The sequence below is a fragment of the Halyomorpha halys genome, unplaced genomic scaffold, assembly GCF_000696795.3.
Source record: "Halyomorpha halys isolate HHAL.00 unplaced genomic scaffold, Hhal_1.1 Scaffold744.1, whole genome shotgun sequence".
Lineage (NCBI taxonomy): Eukaryota > Metazoa > Arthropoda > Insecta > Hemiptera > Pentatomidae > Halyomorpha > Halyomorpha halys.
In genome coordinates this window covers 12,149-34,864 of record NW_027105596.1, presented here as the reverse complement: position 1 = coordinate 34,864, position 22,716 = coordinate 12,149, and the positions used below count along the sequence as shown (strand labels likewise).

General features: G+C 31.6%; 1 protein-coding gene across 1 annotated transcript in view; it reads right to left on the bottom strand.

Annotated features, from left to right (window-relative positions):
- The window catches only part of Hil (Hillarin), a gene marked incomplete at its 5' end in the record, with an annotated part of 33,226 nt that overhangs the window by 5,291 nt on the left and 5,219 nt on the right, over positions 1 to 22,716 (bottom strand). The window contains 5 exon segments of the mRNA XM_014428714.2: positions 15,485 to 15,615; positions 17,141 to 17,349; positions 19,147 to 19,368; positions 20,560 to 20,703; positions 22,259 to 22,341. Coding sequence (XP_014284200.1) covers positions 15,485 to 15,615; positions 17,141 to 17,349; positions 19,147 to 19,368; positions 20,560 to 20,703; positions 22,259 to 22,341 — 789 coding nt within the window.

Here is a 22,716-nt window from a genome sequence, read left to right as displayed (position 1 = left end):
GGTCCATGGCCTTGTCTGCATTCATGCTTGCCGAGTATATGGCTATATCATCAGCATAAGCAGATATTTGAGCATTGTCAAATTTAGTCCCGACTATGTGGCCAGTGTATATATTAAATAGAACTGGCGCAAGGACCGAACCCTGAGGGACACCACAAGTGACGGGCTTGGGAGTTTACCTTATTATTATTCCTTACTTATCTGACTTCTCAAACAGACAATTACAGCGAGTAGGTTGGTCGATGTACGACATGTCACAATCTCACAAGAGGTGAGCATAACACTAAAAAAAAGGTCAACCTTTCCCGCCGAACCTACCTAAGATCCCCGGGGAGCGACGGTCTTATATAGCTTTTGAAATATTAGCTTAAAACGGGAAGAGGAAACTTTAACTGGAGGATTAAAATAAATTCTAATAAATCCCACCAAATCACATTTAAACATTTAATGTAGAAAGGTTTACGACGAAGGGTAAATGTGATTTGGTGGGATTTATTTTAATCCTCCAGTTTTGCCACCATTCTTCAAGGGTAGTGATGTGGGATTGGAGGGTTTGGGATACAATGGAAGGATCATTATTCATTGAATAGGCATGTGTCATCGGCATACTTGGTGAGAATAGTGTTAGGATGGGTTGGGATGTCAGCTGTAAAAATTGTATAAAGGATACTACCCTGAGGTACACCAGCTGACTGAGGAAACAGGGATGAATAAGCGCTGTTGTGATTTACTTTAAATAACCTGTCTGAGAGATAAGAACGGATAATGAGATAATATGTAGGAGGTAGGAATTTACAGATCTTGTGTACATTCCGAGTTGATGAATACGAGACTACATCAACTACACGATGGCATTGCTGAATAGTAGAGTGGGGTGTTCGGAATCCAAACTGGTGATCTGGGATTATGAGGTTGGAATCTAGGGTGGGGTACGGGCGTTTTAAGATAAGTTTCTCAACGATTTTGCCTATGATAGGTAACAGAGAGATGGGACGGTAAGAGGATGGGTGTTCTGGCAGCTTCCGAGGTTTGGGAATCATTTTGATTATGGATAATTCCCATGGGTCAGGAAAATATGTGAATCTAAGAACAGCATTGTAGATGTAGGTGAGGAATATAACAGATTTTCGAGGAAGATGTTTTAAAACCTGGGATGTAATTAGGTCATAACCAGGAGCTTTGCGGGATGGTAACTTCTGGATGATGTTGGATAGCTCTGATGGTTGAAATGCTTTAGGTGGCAGGGTCATTTGGAGTGGAGTATTCAATTCTTTTTCAATGTGTTCAAGGTTGGTTCAATTAAGGATGTTAGGGTTATAGAAAGGTGCTAACCAAATATTTGAGATTTTTCTTTGTCCGCTTTTGTCCATGTTTGAGATTCAGTAAGAAGTGGGTGATTAAAATTCTTGAAGTTGAGAAGCTTCTGAGTAGTCGTCCATAAAGATTTGTCAGTAGTCGCGAGGTTTTCAGTTGTGTTAGTTAAATTTTGCGTTTTGAATTTTTTAAGTTCTGTTTTAAGTTTGTTTGTCAATTTAGTATAATATGTTTTATCTGTTGGGTATAGATTTGGGACTGACTAGAGTCCTGTGCCACTTCGCTCTTGCTCTGCGTTGTTCATTTAATAAGATGCGAATGTGGTGTGGCAAGTTAGTAGGTATGGTATTATTAGTTTTACTGATAGTTGTGTTGCCGTATATGCAAAATTTTATAGATTCTATAAAGTTTTCTATGGCTTCGTCAATGTCATGTTTAGTCGTCTTAAGTGGAATTTTAAGTCCAGTTTGTTTTCTAAATCATCTCGAAATTTGTCTCATTTAACTCGTACTCGTACTTTAATCAATGAGGGAGGAGAGGGCTTAGGAACGAAGTTCGAATGTAAGAAAAGGATAACTGGACTGTGGTCTGAGGAAAGGTCATCTATAGATTCGTTATTGGTCCGGGAAAAGGAAATTTGGGAGGTGATAAATATATCATGGCTATCGGGACGTTTCTTGAGTGATGTAGGTAAGTAAGTAGGACTCATGGGCGAGAGGATAGAATAACTATTGGAGGTACTGACACGGGACAGGATATTTCCACGGGTATTAGATGTACGACATCCCTATCGTTGATGTTTGGCATTATAGTCTCCTCCAGCAATGAAGCGCGATCCGAGGGATTGGAATAAAGAATCAAGGTGTTTGTAGGAAAGTGAATTACTATGGGAGCAGTATACAGCTGATAATGTTAAATGGAAAGGACAAGTTGAAATGATTACAGAGGTTGATTGGATAGCGTCAGTTGCATTGGAAGGAAGGAGGGAATGGGATAAAGATTTATGGATAAGGATACACGATCCGGCGTGTGAAGTGTTGTCTGGGTGGTCTGATCGATAAGTAATGTAGTCACGTATGTAGAAATGTGATTGTTGAGTAAAGTGAGTTCTGTCAACAGTACAATGTCTGTGTGTTTGTCGTGGAGAAATATATCTAGTTCGTCACGGTGGTTATGTAGTCCATTAGCGTTTCACAAAAGGATAGCTAGGGGCTTTGCATTCATCGTGGGAGATTAAAAGGAATTTCGGTAAGGATTCTAGTGAGAAGTGTGATAAGCGGTTTGATAGTATCTTGGAGATCCAACAGGAAGGATGATAGGATAGAGTTTATATCGGAATTGTAGTTGAAATGTGGACCAGAGCAATTTGTATGACTCGGAGCGCTGGGTGTGGGGAGAACCCACCGTGAAGCGTGGGGTACAGGATCTATGTTAATCGGTAATTGGTGTGGGTTATTTACTTGAACTGTAGGATAAGTAGGAGCTGGATGTGGATGCTCCATTTTAAGGTTAGCTATGAATTTCTTTGAGGAATTAAAAACATTATTTTAATACTAAATATGTTAGAGGAAGATCATGTTGTTTTGAGATAGTATATAGATGTCAGGAATCGGAACAACTATCGAAAACCCAGCATCTCTACTATGTCCCCGAAATCACCACAGCTTTTACCACTAATCATATCTTTTTTACTAACTGTATTTATTTAGCCACCTAATTATTCGCTAGCAGCTATAATTGTTGATGTTCAGAAATCTATCTCTGGTAAGAATTAGAATGGAATTGATCTATGATAGGTAAATTAGTGTTTTCGATTTTCTTGTTGCAATGTTGTCAATTTTGTGTGGATTTTTTTCTATCCCTATCCTTCTCGATTAATTACTATTTCAAAAACACAGTCTAGAGAATGAATATCGAAGGGCTTGTAGAGAGCATAGTGGGGGGGGGGGAGGGGTGGTCAAGTGTATTTGAGTTAAGGAATTTCTTAGGGGTAGATAGGAGATGAACATGCTCAATGACCCCCCTCCCCTTATATAACATGGGACGAAAAGGTCCCTATTTTCATTTTTTCCGTTATCTCAAAAACGTTCATCATGGAGACATAAAATTTCCACACAAAACATTAAACATTTCCTTTACGAATATTTGTATGCATTTTTTCGTATCTATTATAGTTTTCGAGATATTTTCCGAACAAATTCGAATATTTCAAGAAAAAAAAAAGATTTTATCCTCACATTTTTTGTAAAGGTTGTCTTCTCCTTAGTATTTAATTTAACAAAAAAAAAAAAAAACACTGAAAGAAGTTGTATAACATTTTATTTCCTTTAGAAGTAAATATTAAAAGGACCGAGGTCCTCAGCATGTCCCATATTCTGTTCCTTTGTAGGTTCCCCGAATTTATTTGGAAGCTTCTGGAAATGTTGCTTATAAACGCTTAGTATCACCTCTTGGTATGCCGTCGGTTTGTTGTATTTTCCTAGCATTTCCGTTTTTATCACTTTATATCCAAACCTTTGTTTCCTAATGTCAATGTAGAACTCGCATATACTTCCAGGCTACCAGCCGATCCCAGTAGATTACAATCATGACGTACTCGTAGACATCCCTAAGCGGGAACATGGGACCACTTGACACTTAAGTGGTGCCAGACTAATACATCTCAGTCCATTGTCTTATGTTTCCGTTCGTTCGTTTTTTGGTAGGATAAGATTATCGTCCCTCTGTCCAACTTGGAAGGTCAGGAGCTATGTCAGATATACATAGGGATTAATCTCTCTCTCTCACTATATATATATGCGTCCTTCATGGGTAAATAATCAACATAAAAGCTATCATAAGAAACTATGAATAGCGATAATAACCAAAGTACTGTTTTTAATGGAACATGACGAAAGTTACCGACAATATCAGTTACCATCACTTTTCACGAGTTGAAAATAAATGAGTAAAAAAAATCTGACAGTTTATTCATTAAAAATACCGAAAAATTGATCATTGTACGAATATAATAAGATATAGAATGTATTCTTGAAAAAAAAAATCATCCATTTAAAGTACAATACTTTAGTAGTCCATCATCGCCAGTGGCATCCAATGGCAGTTTGTGAATTTTTAAAACATCCGAGGATTAGAATTATCCAAGTTATATTTATATATATTTAGAACATATTGTACTACATAATAAAGAAGTATATCAGATAATTTATTTTAGAAATTAGGAGAACATGAAGAAAAGTGGCAAGGAAAAAATATATTAAATTTCACATTATATGGGATAAATCCGGAACATGTATTTTATAAACGAATAATTTGCTGTAAAAACTACTGCAAAAAATATTATAAAATAATAAAAGAAGAATGAATCAAAGAATACAAAACGACAAAGCAAATTAGGTCGATAGGGATCTCACAGATCCAACGTTACACAAATAGCAAGTGGCAAGAGTGATGTCACTACTGGAAGTGATGGCTCCAGGAGCCAGAAGAATATATGGAGGGAGGATTCTTTCATCCCATGAAGGTTTGAAACCATACAAAATGACTGCTCGGTGGGTATTGTAGAACATTTTGAATTCATGTAGAACATCTTATTGAATAATAAGAAAATATTCTTGATTTTTTCGAGAACTAATATGAAACCACTGGATGAAGGCTAAGTACAAACCACTTATGTTAATTTGCCCAAATTGAATATACTAACAAACATCGAGTCTTTAAAAAATAGTAAAATTAAGAATATGTCCGTCAGGCTAAAATGGCGTTTTACAAAGCAGTGCTGAAAATAGGCGAGTCTGAAACCAACAGTTAACACCACGTATTCACTTACCTCTTCAGGTAAGGACAAGTACGTGCCATGGACTACTGAATTGAATTATCAACATGATAAAAATGGACATGATGAAACGTTGGATTAATATTTAAAACATCATCTTAGGATCATTAATTTTTTTAAAATCAACTATGTTTACTTTTATTTAGGTACCTATGTATGATATGTACACATACACCAAAGGAAGTAGTTCTCTCGTGAAACAAGTCGAATCCAAGTTTTCAATGGAAATATTTAAAGTTCCGAATAACCGAGCTTTTATTGCTGTTTTGTCATTGGGGATAGTAATGGACCCAAGTTTCATCTGTAGTCACAAACCGGTGTAAAAAATCTTGTTGGTTGCGCTGAAAACGGGCCAGATTTTGTTCGGACATTTCCAATCTGGTCGAAATCGATTTTTCCGATTGACTTCAAAATGGTCATAACAATTTTGATTAAATTCAGTGAATAAATGAGCAATTAAGTCGTCTTTAACATCAAATAGGTTTAATCCTCATGAAAATAGACTAACAAGGCTTAAATGCCGAATTTTAGAAATACTGCCTGTAAATACCCTCAATTTTTTTTTTATTAAACAGTTTTCATTGTTAGTAATAATACTATGTGGGTGGGCGTTGTCCTGATGAAAGATGACTTTTCCTTGCGACCAGCTCTTTTTTACGTGTATCTTTTTCTGTAGTTGGTCTAGGAGGTTTGCGTAATATTGCCCCGTAATTGTTTGGCCAGTTGGAAGATAATCTATCAGCAGAATGCCTTTTGCATTCCAGAGGCCATGACCTTTCCGGCCGATCGTACTGCCTTTGCTTTCTTTGGTGGTGGTGACTCAGCATGTTTCCATTGCTTTTATTGCTGTTTTGTCTTTGGGGATAGTAGTGGACCCAAGTTTCATCTGTAGTCACAAGATTTTGTTCGGACATTTCCAATCTGGTGCGTTTATGGTCCAATGTCAAGAGCCGCGGCACCCATCTTGCGGATAATTTTTCCATTCCCAATTCTTCGGTTAAAATGAGGAAATACCGTTCAGATGACATCCCTACAGCTTCAGTAATCTCACGCACTTTCAGTCGATGATCCTCCATGATCTTTTTATGCACTTTTGCGTTGAATTCTGGGGTCGTAGCACTTTTTGGCCGTCCACTACGCGGATCATCATTTTAAGCTCTCCCGACCAAATCTAAATTGCTGGTCCTCTTGGCAACAGTTAAATATGGAGGAGCAAAGTTCCCCAGTGTGTTCTGAAAGTCGGCATGAATTTCCTTTGCTTTCATACCTTTCTTTACAAAGTACTTAATCACTGCTCGAATCTCAGTTTTTTCCATTTGTCAAAAATCACTACGCTTAAAACAAGAACAAAGAGTCGTCACTGCCACTCACGCTACGTGTTCACTCTCAAAGGATGTGTGATTATTGCGCGGGAACCTCGTTGCTCTAGCACTGACATCTAGCGGTGATTCCGAGAACTTTTCAAACCACCCTCGTAATATAAATTATTCAAAGTTTATCGGTTGGTTTATTCCTACAGGTTTACAGGAAAATGCCAGTATTGATCCTACCTAATCATTGCCGGTTGTATCAAAAGTTAAGTTCATATTTTAATTAATAAATATCATTCATTTTAATCTATTATGTAATGGTTGTTTTTACGAACGAATTGCTCAAATATTTCACTCATCTTCTGTTGTTAACTGCCGACAAACAGATCAAATTACAGTCTGACAATCTGCTCTTCTTGAAACCTTCATCCATTATTAGTGTTCTCCAGACTGAGGGAGTATTGATCACAGTATTGATCACTTAATATGAACAGGCAGTTCCAAAAGTTAAGGATTGGGTAAGGAGGTGTGAGTTAAATCCCATCTCAGATCTACTTAAATCTATTAGTTATCTTCTGACAAAATAATACTCGGTGTTCACTCTAGAGATAAATAGGGTTGTGCCCTCTAGGGATAGACCTAAGGATGGTACCAAATGTCCACGAGAGCTTCAGTAGTAATCCAGTAACCTATTAACTAATTGCTACATAACGTTTCTTAGGATTTTCTGAGGTATATTTGTTTATTTTATTTTTAGACTTGAAATATTTAATATAGATTTAAAAGAAAATCTACTAATAAATTTACAACAGTAAATAATGACTACAGCAAAGTTTAAATACGTTTACGATATGTATAATTTTTTTTAAATAAAGAATATAGATAATTTACTGATATGGAGTAACCAACGGTGCCAATAATCAAAATTTGCAATGATGGAAAACAAATAAACTATAATACCTACGGATACTAATTCATATTTGTTAGTTCTAATTCCTAACCCCAGAATAAATATTGTTTGATTAGTGATTTTTAAAATTTGATTTCAATACAGCCAAGGAGTATTAAAAGCAACGATTTTCAGGAGGAATGGGAAGAATTTATAATGGACTACCAAAATAACAAAGAAATCAACTGTTATGGTGAACAAATTTTTTGGTCTGAAGATTAAAAATTTGATAAAACCAATTATAAATATTCATTGAAATCAGAAAGGAATGGTTCGATAATTACTGAGGTATATTCCTCATTAATTGTTTTTCAAAAATATTTACCCAGCTCTTCAATAATTGATTTGTAGACTGGTTTAAGTACAGCAACTTCATGTCAGAGAACCAAAATGATTTTAGGAAAGGAAGAGGATGTATAGAAGTCTTTTTCCTTCAGTGACGCATCCTCCTTCAACATCGGCTAAAGAGGTTTACTTCACATTTTCTCCGAAGTTTTCAACTGTGTAGAACAACCCACTCTCTACTGAAAAATGCATAACATGGGAATAAATAGGAAGTTTATAAGAATAGTAAAGAATTTCTATGATAAAGCTGGATTCGAGGAAATGATAAGCTGCATTGATGAAAAAGTCCCATTAAAATTATCGCGCGTTATGCATGGACATATCCTCTATCCGCCTTTATTCAGCGATTCCATTGGCAACATAGACTTGGAAATTAGATGGTGAGGTATTATAAATAATAAAAGAGAAATAAGTATTGATTGAGATCTTATGTTGTCATTATTCCTTACTTAAAAATATGAACTGATAAGTAAGAAACCGCTAATAAATATGACCGTTCTAGAAAAATTTATTCGTCAACTCAACACTAGAAGTTATTAAGCAACTTTTAGTATTAGATTTTTTTATGTTAATGTATGTCCGTTGTCAGACAATATTCCTGATACTTTTTTTTAACTAATGTTTTATTTAAACTTTACCTCAAAACGGATCCTTTTAGAAATTTAATTGATAGGTATCAAGGAATAATTCAGAAATGGTCTAGAAAGGAAACGATAAACGTTTTCATAACCATAATATATGATCATAATGAATGGTTCGGTAAGGTGGCAGTTGAATATGTTGAGGATGCCATGAAAAGACAGTGTTAAATAAATAAATTTTTTCTTGCACCATTAAGAACAAACTAGAATTGAAAATCATCCAATAGAATTGAATTTTACAGAAAAATAGAGGCAGAAATAATAAACAAGATATGGATAGGGAATTTTAGGCAGTTAAGACATATTACTTGAAGTCTAAAGCATAAAGTGATACCAGGAATGAGGATGAGTAGTCAAATCCTACCAGGTCAAATGGAAGGGATCAGTCCTATAAAATGAGTTAATGAAGCGATTGACTGCCGTTGAGCTTTTCCAAAAACCTCGAATGAATAACCATAACACTTCTATTCAAGACTCGTTCTTTCGGTTTAACTCGCGGAGGATACGAAGCCAAAATGAAATGTATGAGTTAATGAGTGATTTATTAATGTTAAAAAAATTAGTAATGAACGAATAATATATATATTTAGCCATGCCTTTTGTTGAAAAATTTATAAGTTTTTAAATTGCCAAATTAATGGCTCACCTCCTTAGCCGAGTCTTAATTTAGAAAGATCCAGTCACCCCTATTGAGATTATTTCGTTTAAACTCTCTGAATAAAATAGTGTTAACACTCTGTTTGACACAGATACCAATACAAAACAAACCCATTTGGTAAGAATGAAAGTGAAAAGTTTCTAAAATATAACAGCCAAAATTAAGTTCCAAATGTTGGTTTAAAGGGTTAAAAAGATCTGAAGAAACTCTGATTTATTTAGATAAAGAAGTTGTAGAAACGGAAGCTTAGGACATCTATTTAAGTATTTAAAGCTGACAGCATTTTCAATGGAAAACATGTTATTCTTTATTCTACTGTAGAATACTGTTCATGGATTTGGAAATCAAGCGTTACATTGTAGATTAGATTAGTACAAAGCGCATATTTTGTTGAATAACTAATCAGAGAGTGAACTTTAGCACTCTTTGAAGAAAGTAAAGGATACCAGTCAGTGTAACCTGGTATTTCTTTACTTCACTCACCGAATAGAATAATTATTGTGAAATTGAAGGCGGTATAACTCATAATGCATAGGTAGATTACCAAATAAAACAATGCTGGCAGTATTTCTATCTGCTACGATTAGAGTACAAGTTTCTTAGCCTGTTGTTTGTTTTCTTCAATTATTTGTCTCTTTGACAAACTACGGCTAAACAACACTATCACTAAAGCCAATCTACGACCACCTGTTCGTTAGTTCGATATGAACACGTAGAACATTATGTTTCACAACACAGACAAAAGACAGAAAAGTGGAACAACGTCGCAAGTTATTTTGTACCTCGAAGACCCAGAGCAGCACCTGATCTAGGAGTTAACTAAGTTACTACATCTACTGTCATTACAGAAACTTTTTTGAGCCTCGTTTCATCTCATCTCATTTCATCAAGATTTCAAAACTTCAATAACTGTTACAATGGCGTTGACAATGGTTTTTACAGAAGCGAAATTAATTTTCAACTCAGTTAATTAAAACCTCTCTATCCCTGGTTTCTATCTGAGATTGGTTACTATATTCTCGATAAGTTGGTCATATGCTTCTTCAAGTAAGTAGCAGGCTGAAGGACGGCCATTTTGTAAAACTTATGGAAGTTAGTGGATTGAGACCTCACGCTGTCCACTGAAGTAAAAGACATTTCATCGTTGATTCAAAAGCATTGTCAATCTGCCGATGTCCTGGTTGGTGTCATCTGAGAATGCCTCAGATAGTCACTTCTTACCGAAGTATTAGTTATGTACCTATAATATTAGCCAATTAAGTGAAATGAACTGTTTTACCAATAGAATCAAAAGATTATTTGATATAATGGAATGGTGATAAAAATTAAATATTAAAAAATTTCCGATTTCGAATGATTATTTTCTGATCGTTTTTTCAATCCACATTTTACTTCTTTAGCTGCAATGACAATGCTTTCGGTAATCATAGGACAAAATGTGCCAAAGAGTCATTTTATGGCTGAACGAATTAAGTTTTTCAAGCTTTTCCCAACTTTACAAAACTCACTGATTCTCTTTACAATGAAAATTTATTATACTAAGCCAGGATGTTTACCTTGTTTTTTAAGCCTACAAAACTCTACCCACTTAACTATTTAACTCCCATATAAGCAATCATATTTTTCATAACGTGCTTTTTTTTAAAAAAAAACATGTAATGAAAAATTGAAAAGATTTTCAAAAGGTTACATAATTTTCCTTTCTAATACATGTACGTACTATAGCTATGTTTAATGCAAAATTTAAATATGAGCATAGTCTCAGGTTATCGAGCAATTTGGTTCGGAATATATTGGGTTCGATTCCCACCTGGGTCAGACAATAATTATTTTGTGGTGGCCCTGAGAATCTTCACATTCTCACTCCCTAGATCACTGTGTAGGACTTCAATGTAAGTCTTGAGCCAAAAAACAGGGAAAAAAAAAATTCTTGAAGGAGTAAGAAGAAAAAAAAATTGAACGATGAAATTCTGGTATTAATATTTACATGCATAAAATATTTTAGCAGGGGCTACATAAAATATATAATTTATTTAATTATTTAAAGTCAAATTCTGTGTTTTCTTTAAAATTAAAATAATGAATCATTTAAGTGTTTATGCGTATAGCTTTAATTAACAATTTGTTATGGACCAAACTTCAACCTGGAAACATTCTGATATCAGTTAAATAATAAGTTTTGGTGTATTTTTAACACTTTTGCTAAGCCTAATTAAAAATATTGGGTACAAATTATTCTTATTTTATAATTTATTTATAGCAGTTGAAGTTTTGATGCATGATTTATAAAAGGATGCAACTATTTTTTGTACTGATGTTTTGATTTTCTATATATTCACGTTATATATGCAATATAATGTCCACAATTAAATCTCATATAACATTATATAACAAGTTTTTTTGTAAACTTTTGGTGGTGGCTTCTACTACATAAACAGTTAATAATGGATATAATTAATATAATCCACGACTTTAGACATTATATTCAAGTAAATAGCAAATATTAAAGTAGGAATCAATATTACAAAGATATATTTCCTTCTAATTTGTAGTTAATTAAAATTATTTGCTAGCCTCCTGACCATGGAGATTCATATTTATCAAATAAATATGCTAATATATCTATATATAGTACACAATTGATCCACAAATAAATTTATTAGGAAAATATATTTGAGATATTTATGTAAAATTAGAGACCTCTCTTCTTCAAAATTAATTTAAAAAAAAAAAAAAAAAAAAAAAAGGCCTCAGAGACAAATTTTCACTTATCTCTATTGAATATTGAATTCAACACTGAATATCAAACTTATGTTTTGTAATGTATACAGCAAAAAGATTAAGTAAAAATGTTGCATAATTATGATATAACATGCCTAATTTATTTTAGGTTAAATTAGGAGGTAAAAATAAAATATGGTCGGACCTGATCTTAATAAAAACTAATATGTATATTTTAATTAGTCTAGACTTTTTTGGATTTTTCAATATTGGTGTCAAATGGTTAAAGAAAAGACAAATAGTTAATCACAAAGCTGGCAATCCTTTATCTTTTCATACAAGTTGGTAAATGTTTTTTTATGGGTAGGAAGGGGGAGCACTGAATCGGGAGTCAGATTTTTTAAATTTAAACTGGTTTCAGTGGCAGACACTATGGACCCACTGAGGCCAATATGGAGGGACGCCCACATGTATTGGGTGTGTACACAATTACACAATTGCAAGTGTACACAATTACTCTGTTTATGAACTATGGAATTACAAATTGTATGAGATAAATTAATTTTACCCTATCAATAAAGTAACTGAATTAGAGACATATTGGCTCTATCATAACTAATATATATATTATTTTATAGAAACTGTTTAAAACTTGTATTAATAATAAAACCTTAACTTAAATTGTGAATTATTAATTGAACAAAATTGATTTATTTATTCACTTTTAACTTAAATCAAAATCAAATTTTAATAACATTATAATAAAATAGAAGTTATGAACATAAGTTTTTATTAATATAAATATATACATGTGGGATTACAAGTGATCCTTTTTCCTTTGATGTTTTTGTAATAACATTGTTCATGATATATATTTTCCTTTAAGGGTACTCAAAATATTTATCTGAATTGACATGATAAGTGATGGGCAATTAACCTTTTATAATATTCCAAATAAATTAAATATGCATATAAATTTATAAATAAATAGCATTTGTATGTAAATTATTTTTATAATATGAGTGAGTTTTGAATGATGGATGATGTTGATGGATGAGATTTTGGTATTCACATGTACCTACGCAATCATAATGAATATAATAATTTTTTTTTATATAACTTTCACATTAAACTGTAATCTCAGTAGAGAAGAGTAAAATACCTTAGGGCAAAAAATAATAATGCTAAACTTATTAAATATGTTATTATAAATAAATAAAAAGTAACTATGTGTAAATTATGCATTATATCAATAATTGCTTGACTCCCTAGCCAAATTGTAAATACCAAATATAATTGTGAACCATTAACATCTGTATAAAAATTTATCGTTAACACTCTTCTACAGAAGCTGAAGAAAACTGGCGTTCCCTTCTAACCCTGGGAAATAGACTGGGGTTAGTTGGCATAGATATTGGTTTTAAACAATTTATTTACTTTTTTATTATATCAACATCAAGTGTTGGCTGAATCCTAGTTTGTTAAAAAAGTTTGAGTTTACTGAATATTTTGTTTTGAATTCTGGCCATCTTCAGTGTCTAGGGTGCTTTGTTATTGTTGTAGCTCATTGAGTAAGGAACTGTGACACACACACTCTTATCTCCTGGGCCCAGGTTTGAGTCCAGCTTTGGCAGATAATTATTTATTCTGTTGAATTTGATATAATTCGATCCTGTCCTTCTGAGACACACTCAGTTTCTATAAAGTATATCTTTATTAATTATATATTATAAAAATATATCTTTAATTAGGGGGAAATCTGATGGTTAAGCATAATCATAGCCAAATCATCTCCTTGTACAACCGTTGGTCTGGAAACAGTATTTCTTTACACAGTGCTGAACTCAAGACCCTTTGTGGGGGTTTGTCTATAGTAGTACAGATTTTTATTTTGTTATTATTGTTGTCATACAATGTCTCTCACTTCAATGTTAACATTTTTTTCTGGAAATTGGAGGGACTGGTACTAAATCAACAATTACTCATGTACAAGATTTTGGGAATTTGTAGATCTTCCTTCATCATTTCTTTAGCTGTCTTCTTCCAGTTGTATCTAATGGTGAGTCATCATTTTGTGATAGTTCAGATTTAGTCAAATGGGAAGTTTTATTAAGACGAAATGATTTGTCTTTGCTTGTATAAAATTAGGAGCATAAGCTGTTCTCACTTCTAGTATACAATATTTCATCCTGGAGGAAAATGCTGATTTATTATCATCAGACCACTCATTCGTTTTGTTGGCATTATTTTGTCTTTTAGTCTGATTTTCTACTAGCTTCTTTTTTCTATAACTTTTTGTGGTTACTAATGCATTTTTAACTGGAGTGTTGGGGATAAGTTTAGCTTTTCTTCATTTTTTTCCTCCATACCAATTTGTAGAAACTAATAGTTAGGGTAATGTTAACTTAATACATCTTTTTTAAAAACAATAAGTCCTCCCTACCTTGTCATAGAATAAAAATGAAAAATTATTCTGTCCAGGAACAATGTAGTAACCCAGAATAAGAAAATTTGTTGTCTTCACTCATCAGTCAATTCAATCAAACTGAAACTATGGTAATAATTTAAAAAAATGATCTTGTAACAATCTCAGACAAAAATTCTCCAATGTCTCTGTGGCAGAAGTTAGTAGAAGAATACCAACCTCGTTCTCTCCTATTGTGTCCAAAGACTAGTGTACATAACCATTGCACTCTGGTAAACATTTTAACTACCATTCCCAACATCTTTTAAAAAATTTAACGGCCATAACATCTCACACCGATTCCTTCTCTCTCAAATTCCTCTTTCAACGATATCAGCAAATACCAGATCCAATTACTAATGTTTACTCATTTTCATACCGCAATAACCATATATGCTGTAAAATGGTAATCAGCCTCTATTTGTTCAAAGATATAAAAATTGACATTTATAACTGAGTTGCTGGAGAAATACATCATAATTTGATAAATTTGCTAATATTTCTACAGATGAAAGATGTTGCATATACACTTTCATCTTCTGATGTTTTTCCCAAGAATTATTGTAAGGTTTAACTAAGGCGGTGGTGGATTGGTTGCTTTGTTTCATCCAAGGTTTTTATGAAGGATTTTTGTGTTGGTAGGATTAGATGTGGGAAATATATAATGATGAATAAAAAAAGCCGATTGTCTTGTAACAAAATTAAGTACTTTTGTAATAATTATTGGTCAAAATTTCATTTTTGAATTTGAATTGAGCTGGAACTATCTAGTGACTCTACCTATCGGCATTCTTCCCAACAATTATTGTGAGGTTAAACAAAGACGATGGTGAATTGGTTGATTTGTTTCATTGAAGGTTTTTATGAACAATTCTTGTATTGATGAGATTTGATGTGGGAAATATAAAATTATAAATAAAAAAAGCCAGCAGTCTTGTAAAAAAAATTAAGCATTTTTGTAATAATTTCATTACAATTATTAATAACATCATTATTGGTAAGAATTTTATATTTGAATTTGAATTGAGCTGCAAGTGAGCTTCAAAGTAGCCTGCTCAGAGCCATTCTTACTGATACATATTCATTAAATTTTAATTGAAGGTTTCCATAAATTAAATCCATTATAGTTTTCTTTACATTTACAGATAAGAATGTGAATGTCAATGTGATGTACTATTAAATAGTAAAGTTTAACAAAACATTTTTAAAATTGTATTTGATTTAGTTGGGATATTATAATATCTTACCTGCATCACAAACCGTTTGAGACTAATGCCGTCATAGGAATCGCCATCACTATCATAAAATTTTAAATTGTAATGAAATATTAATGTAGACTGCATGTTAGTTGGAATAGCTATTCTAACAGTTGCTGCACCTACATTTAAAAAAAAGATATATATTATTATTGTTCATTATTTTAATATATCTAAAAATAGAAATAATTACATAAATAAACAAATTCTTATAATTTTCATTAAACACAATTGTAGTATTGGGTCATTTTTGTGAATTGAGAATTATAATGTATTTCTTAATGTATTCCTATATAATATTTAATTATAGATTTCTAATCAATTCTTTTGGGAATGGCTGTGGGAAGTGATGGAACTTCAGGACTACAGGTAACTGTAGAGTTATGAAAGTTTAAAAATTAACATATATTTCATGGGTCTTAAAGATTGATACAAAAAATAAAATTCAAAAAGAGATAGGATCTGAAATTATGGCTTAGAACCAATAACTATCTTCAAGATGAAAGAGAAAGTGATTTGTATGAGGTATTTAATTTATGTTGTATTGAACATATGATGAATGTACCATAAAACTCTCAAGTTGAAAACCCAAAAAATAGGTAGTTTAAAAATCCGATAAAGGACAATATTTTTTTCTTCTTAACTTACGGGGTCAGAGCTCTTTCTAATAACAGTTATTACATTAGTGTAATTGATCCCTCTATCAATTGAACAGATCCATTCAAAAATTTAATTACTATATAGTAGTAAAAAGTAATAGAATATTTGTGTTTGAGTTTGAATAAAGGAACAGAAACATTCTGCCTTTATTCTGATAGACTTTGACCTGCTTGATAAACTTACTTTACTTACTTACTCTCACTACTTAGTGAACCCCCTGAACTGGAATGGAAGGGGAAGATAAGGGTGGTTGTGCATAAGAGGTGGCACTAGCCATTAGTGTACAAATTGGGTTTGTTCCAGCTTGATTTTCATATGCAAGAAATCTTTTAAAGCAGCTAATTTAGCATACAAAATTGAATTTCATAACCAATCCATATTTAACTTGCCAAAAAGAAAAAAAAATATCCATTTTCCCCATTAAAAATGATGTTATATAAAATTAGCCCTTACCGTTTTATACTTGTTTGGAAACTGCCCGCTTTGTACTTAATCAACTGGAGTAGTAAAATCACAAATTCTAAAGTAAAGATTATTTGTGGGATCTCCTTTTGCCACTATCCAGAAATCACCATTGGCTCTTTAGGTAATTCACATTGATATTTATCTGATAAAAAGTTACCAATGATACGAGATTTTCCTAATTGACATTATCAATGTTATGTAGATATTATAAATATAATATAGACCCCATATTGTTTTTTTTTCAGTGTAATTTCAAACTACATGTCATCCAATCCAGTTTTTGTGAAACAGTAAAATTTGTAATAGTTAAAATGAAAATGAAATGGCCCGTGGGAATGATTAGACCAGATAAACTAAGTCTTGTCTTGCCATTTTTATATTTTATGTACAATGTGCTTGAGCCAAGTTTTACATTATTAGTATTTTTTGAATGAATAACCTTTACATAAATCTTTTACCGGTACTCAATATTAACAAGTATCTATAAAAAAATATATATATTTTTTAGTTTTATATAACTACCTGTTGCATCTGTATACATGACAGCCTTTGTGTGGGAATCTGGAAAATAAAGACCATATCTAAAAAACAATGATCTCACGAATGGCAGTTCTTCATATTCTTGTAACGTTATTGGTGTTTTCAGAAGTTGCCATTCGGACTGAAGAGGAAAAAATTCATAAATGAATTCTCTTGGATCTGTTAAGAAATAATGATCATCATATTCATACCTGCAATAAAATATAAATATATTTATAAAGGTATATAATTTACAAACATCTAAATAACAGGCAAAATAAGAAGCTAAAGAGAACTTTCAAATGATGAATTAAGTTGAAACATAGAATTTACAGTTAGAACCCTAATTGATAGAGGTTATAGTTAGAACGATAATTGACGAGCAAATTGCCGAATAAGGAAGCCCACAAGGGGCAGTTCTAAGATCTATATTATTTTTGATGTGCATCAAAATTCAAACTATTGATAATGGAAAAATAGTCTGTTTCGCTAATGATTCTGCAATAATTTTTAAACACAATAACTGGAAGGAAATTCGAGAAAAAACATAAGCCAGATTAAAGACAGCATGTAATGGCTAAATAAATTAAAATTTACACCAACCATAAATAAAACTAAATTTAACTCGCATCCAATAACAAAACTTTGGTCAACCGAATAAATTGAGAATTAAAATAAATACCAATAAAAACACCGCTATACTTAGAACAATGCACAATTAACTACATAAAATATTAAGTACCTCTTTAACAATAAATATCACAAAACTTTTAAGAGGGAACATTATACGGCTTTATGGATGTATGAAGACTTTGATGCTGAAATATTGTGGCTGATGGCACAAGGACTTTGAACTATAGCTCACAGGGCAATATCCAAGAGTCAGTTCAAATCATTTTTCGAAATTACAAATGGACTTTGTATAGCAAGTGATAAAGAAAGGTAGTCACGCTTTTTCGCTCCATCCGTAATGATACAAAGGTTTGTCACTTACCAATATTTTATTTGGTGTAATCATGCATCTCATATCTTTTATAAAATATTATACAGAATAATAAAGTCTTAATTTTTTCCTGTTTGAAAAACATACCTTAAAACATCGGTTACTATCTTGATTTTTATTTATTTTTTGTATCAAAAATGATTATAGATTTTAAAATATGAAGAAGATAGTCAGGGTTGCGGTCAAAAAAGAACAAAATAGTTTTCAACAATTCATTGTTTCGCCCCACTTTGTAGGGCTTCATCAGGGCTGTTCAAAACGATAGGTTAAACAGACTTTGGATTTAAACAGATCATAGATTTTGTTTCAGTAAGCGCTCATAGAATCACGGTTTACGAATGTTTGGTTTGATATAACTACTGAGCACCATCCACTTTCGTTTTCATTCTCCTCCAAAAACAGTATTTATACTCGCACCTTAACGATCTGATAGTTTTGAACTGTCCTCAACTGCTTCTGTTGATGATATTTCAATATCGTCATTGTTGTCGGGAAACTACCATAATATTTGACTTAGCAATTTAACAAAATGCAATTGAATTTCGACATATGAAGATGTTCATTATACGCATCTGAACAACATTAATAAATTTTGCAACGGTGCTGAAACCAAAAGAAGATTGGATTTCCATCAATAGGTGAATACAATTTTAATATTTAAATAAAAATTGGGGGAAAAATTCAAACGAATCTTATAAAAATGTATATAATTATCCATAAATTTTATATACATTTTGTGTACATCAAAGATACTTTACCGAGTACTTATTTACACCTAATTCATAAAAAAATAAATTTTTTCGTCAGATTGAGGTTCGACCTTAAGAGACCATGTGACATTGTCAATGGATGATTGCCTTGACATTCTTATGACTCCCTTACCTTTTATCTTAATCTCTAGCTGAGTTGGGCACTGCTATAAATCAATAAACGAAAACTACTTTTTATTATTGAGTGGAATATATTAAGGTTTTTATTATGCATTGCAAATATTGGAGCTAATTACCTTAAACTGTCGGTTTTTGCAAGTTTAGTGCCTGCTTTCGGTATTTCTTTCGCATTGACAAGATGGCGTGCGCCCCAATTGCATTGGACGAATCTCCAAGCCCCTGCTACGTACACAGCATTCCAAGAATTTCTAAACCGATTGTCTTCAAAATGAACTCCTGGTTGGTATCCAGCAGACTTGGAGTAGCCTTTAATTACAACACAATGCAGGCCAGCATAACTAAACATAGAAACCAACAGAATTAGAAATTATGATCAAAAATGATATAATTGTCTATCAATGTTATTTAATTTAATACTGATTGTGTCAAAATCCTTCATTATAAATCATGTTCGATTAAATACATCTATATTTTACTTCTCCACTGGCTCATTACAATGATGCGGCGAGAGGGATGCGCTGGGATCTTTTGAGCTCTGCTCTACCTCCCACACGTGGGGGATAGAGTGGGCTTTGGTCGATTGTGTAAATATTGTATATAAGAGTGTAAATGTGACTAGAGATTATATTATTTTTATTATTATTTTATTTATTTATTTTTTCATACACATAGTTTGATTATGTTCATTTTCTTTATCATTCTTTTTGGATTATATATTTTAAGAGAGATTTTATTTATTTTTATGTACTTTTTTTTATTTCTTTTCATTCTTATTTTATTTTATTTTAGTATGAATGTGATCATTCATCACTATTACCTATTGCCCACAATAGTGTGCAACATTGTAAAATCTATCAATTAAATAAAGTTTTTTTAATAAAAAATAATATTTTACCAATAGAAGGAGCATTTCACAGATGACTTAATCATACTACTTAATCACCAAAAAGAGGTGTGACTACTTGCATTATAAAAACAAATGGTTCCTTTAAAGGACAATAAACTTATGTATTTTGTAACTGCTAGTTCTTCACTCCTCATTCTCGTTTATTACACTAAATCGAAACTAAATTATATAACCATTTGTATTTCAATTAATTTTTTTAATATATTAGATATATTCATTTCTATCTAATTTTAAAGTAATAGCGTACTTTAGATATGTTCTTAAATAGCATTTCGTGCCGAAATGTATTTTTGTAAAAAATATTATATTCTAAAAATGAAGTTATTCTACGTAAACTGGTCGTTTCTGTAGTTTAACAGTTAGAAACCATTTGGTTTGTTATTCGACGTACTTTTTCTAACACGCCTGGTAAAACCAACACAAACCATTTCACTCGACGTGAAAAAAATTCTTGCAAAAATCTACAATTATTTACAGATTATGTCGAATTTATTATTGAAGTTATATCTCAGAACTAATTAAAAAATCTTAGTTACTAATATTTAATAATGTTAAGTTGTTTGAAATATGAACTTATATTGAATTTAAATAAAAGAAAAAAAATAGTTATTCTAAATTTTACCTGCATAAACGTTTAAATAAAACATGGTAACTTTCTGTTCCATGTTTGATTCCTCTAAGAAGACCCATTGGAGTGTCACCTCGGAGATTTTCATCGAATTGCATTGTATTAAGATTTTTTACTGTTATCCATCGAAATATTGTCCTGAAAATAAAATTATACTGGATCATTGGGAGAAGGAAAAATATGGCACTTTTGAATATTATCGATGAAGATTAATGATATTACTATGATATGGCGAATATAGTGTGGTGATTACTCTTATTAAACAGAAATCAAAATTATTATGGTTGTATATTTTAAGGAATAACTTAACTCTCTTTATTTATTTTTATTGATAATAGCATACACAAATAAACTATTACGAGTGTTCAACTATTTAATTATAGTTAAATAATTAACCGAAATGAATTATCAAACTAGTAATCTAAAACGATACAATTGTATATTTTTATGACTGTTCTAATAATCAATATTACTAATACTCAATTATGACTTAGACAGTATTTATTATAATTATGAAGTACATAACTGTTATAAAAGCTATTGCGATTAATTAGCTTATAAAAACTATTATTGCGATTAATACACGATTTTCTAAATAATTAAATTGCAATCCCTAAAACATTTCAATATTGTATTAGTGAGAGGGGGGAAGAGATTAAAACAATAAAAAAAAGGGGAGGGGGGCACGCCATGGATTAAAAGTCAATTCTTTTTTTCTGTTTTACAAAGTGACTTATAAACCTTAACATAAATTAAAAAGTATACATGAGGAAAACTTAAAATAAAACTAAAAAATATATAATAATCGAAAAAAATTAAAATAAATGTATAAAAAAGAATTTAAACTAAACAAAATTAATTAGCAACAACGCAATAAATCATTAGGCTTATAAGGCATAAATAAAATAAACATATCTAGATTTGTAAAATAGATTAACTGTATAGAAGGAGAAAAAACATTAGAAAGCAACTATATGGAAATTTACAGAAAATAATAAACAATCAAAATATTGAAAGCAGGATATTATTATTTTTGAAAAACTATTTTGTAACTTTCTTCACAGCCATTCTGACGATCTTCCAATAAACTATTTTTACTTTTTTATGTATTTGCACTATGAAATGGTCATTAAATTTAATGTTCGCTATAAAAAGGCGTGCGTAGTCTTGTCCTTTCTTTCGGCCATAATTAACATTACTTCCAATGCACGTATGACGACATTAATCGAGTATATTCAGTGATTGTGATTTCTGTTCTTACTTCAAATTTTGCTGATGCGTATTTTAAATAAACAATTGGATAATTTAAAAAATAAATGGTTTTATAATTTTAATAACTATTTAATGAGTAATAATATTTTTATACATAAGTTTTTATGCAATAACAAAAACCTTGAAATAATAAAATGCTCATTTAAGTGTCTCTTTTAGATGACTAACAAATATTTCGTAATTTATGTTTATTTCATGAGAATAAACATATTTTTCTTATTAAATATACTTAATAAATATTTGTAATAATTGAATAATTAATTAGGTTTTTTTTTTTTTGCTGTTACTAAAACTTTAAAATAACCTTAAAATTCATGTATGTATGTATGAGAATATGATTACAAATACGCTCACACCACAAGTCTAAATTAGCTTGTGTATTACTCACACTATGATAAAAAATTAACAAAATATATAATACCTTGCTTTTTCTATGTCTGAACCGCACCTTCCTACAAGTTGTCGCACTAAATCGGTAAACGTTTTTTGGTCTTCTTGAGCAACCTAAAATAAAAATTTCAATGAAGCATGAAATAAAGACACTAGTAAGCTAAGATATACTTTTACGACATTCTACCTGCATTGGCTCCAGTGATCGATAAATTAAAACAAATCAAGAATAAAGTAAGAAGAAAGATGTATCAGTTTATCACCGACTAGCTTACCACACCCCCTGTATACTGTACCTGAAAGGTGTCACCGTGTAAACTGGCTTTGATGTTACAGTTGATTTACTGATTTAACAGGCACTATCAACTATCACGTCAGACCTGGTGCGATAGTTCCGCCAAGACAGTAAATACTCTCATGACGCCAACAATCATAGATAGTAGCCATACGTAATGGTCATGGGCCAGTTATTTCAAATATAAATATATA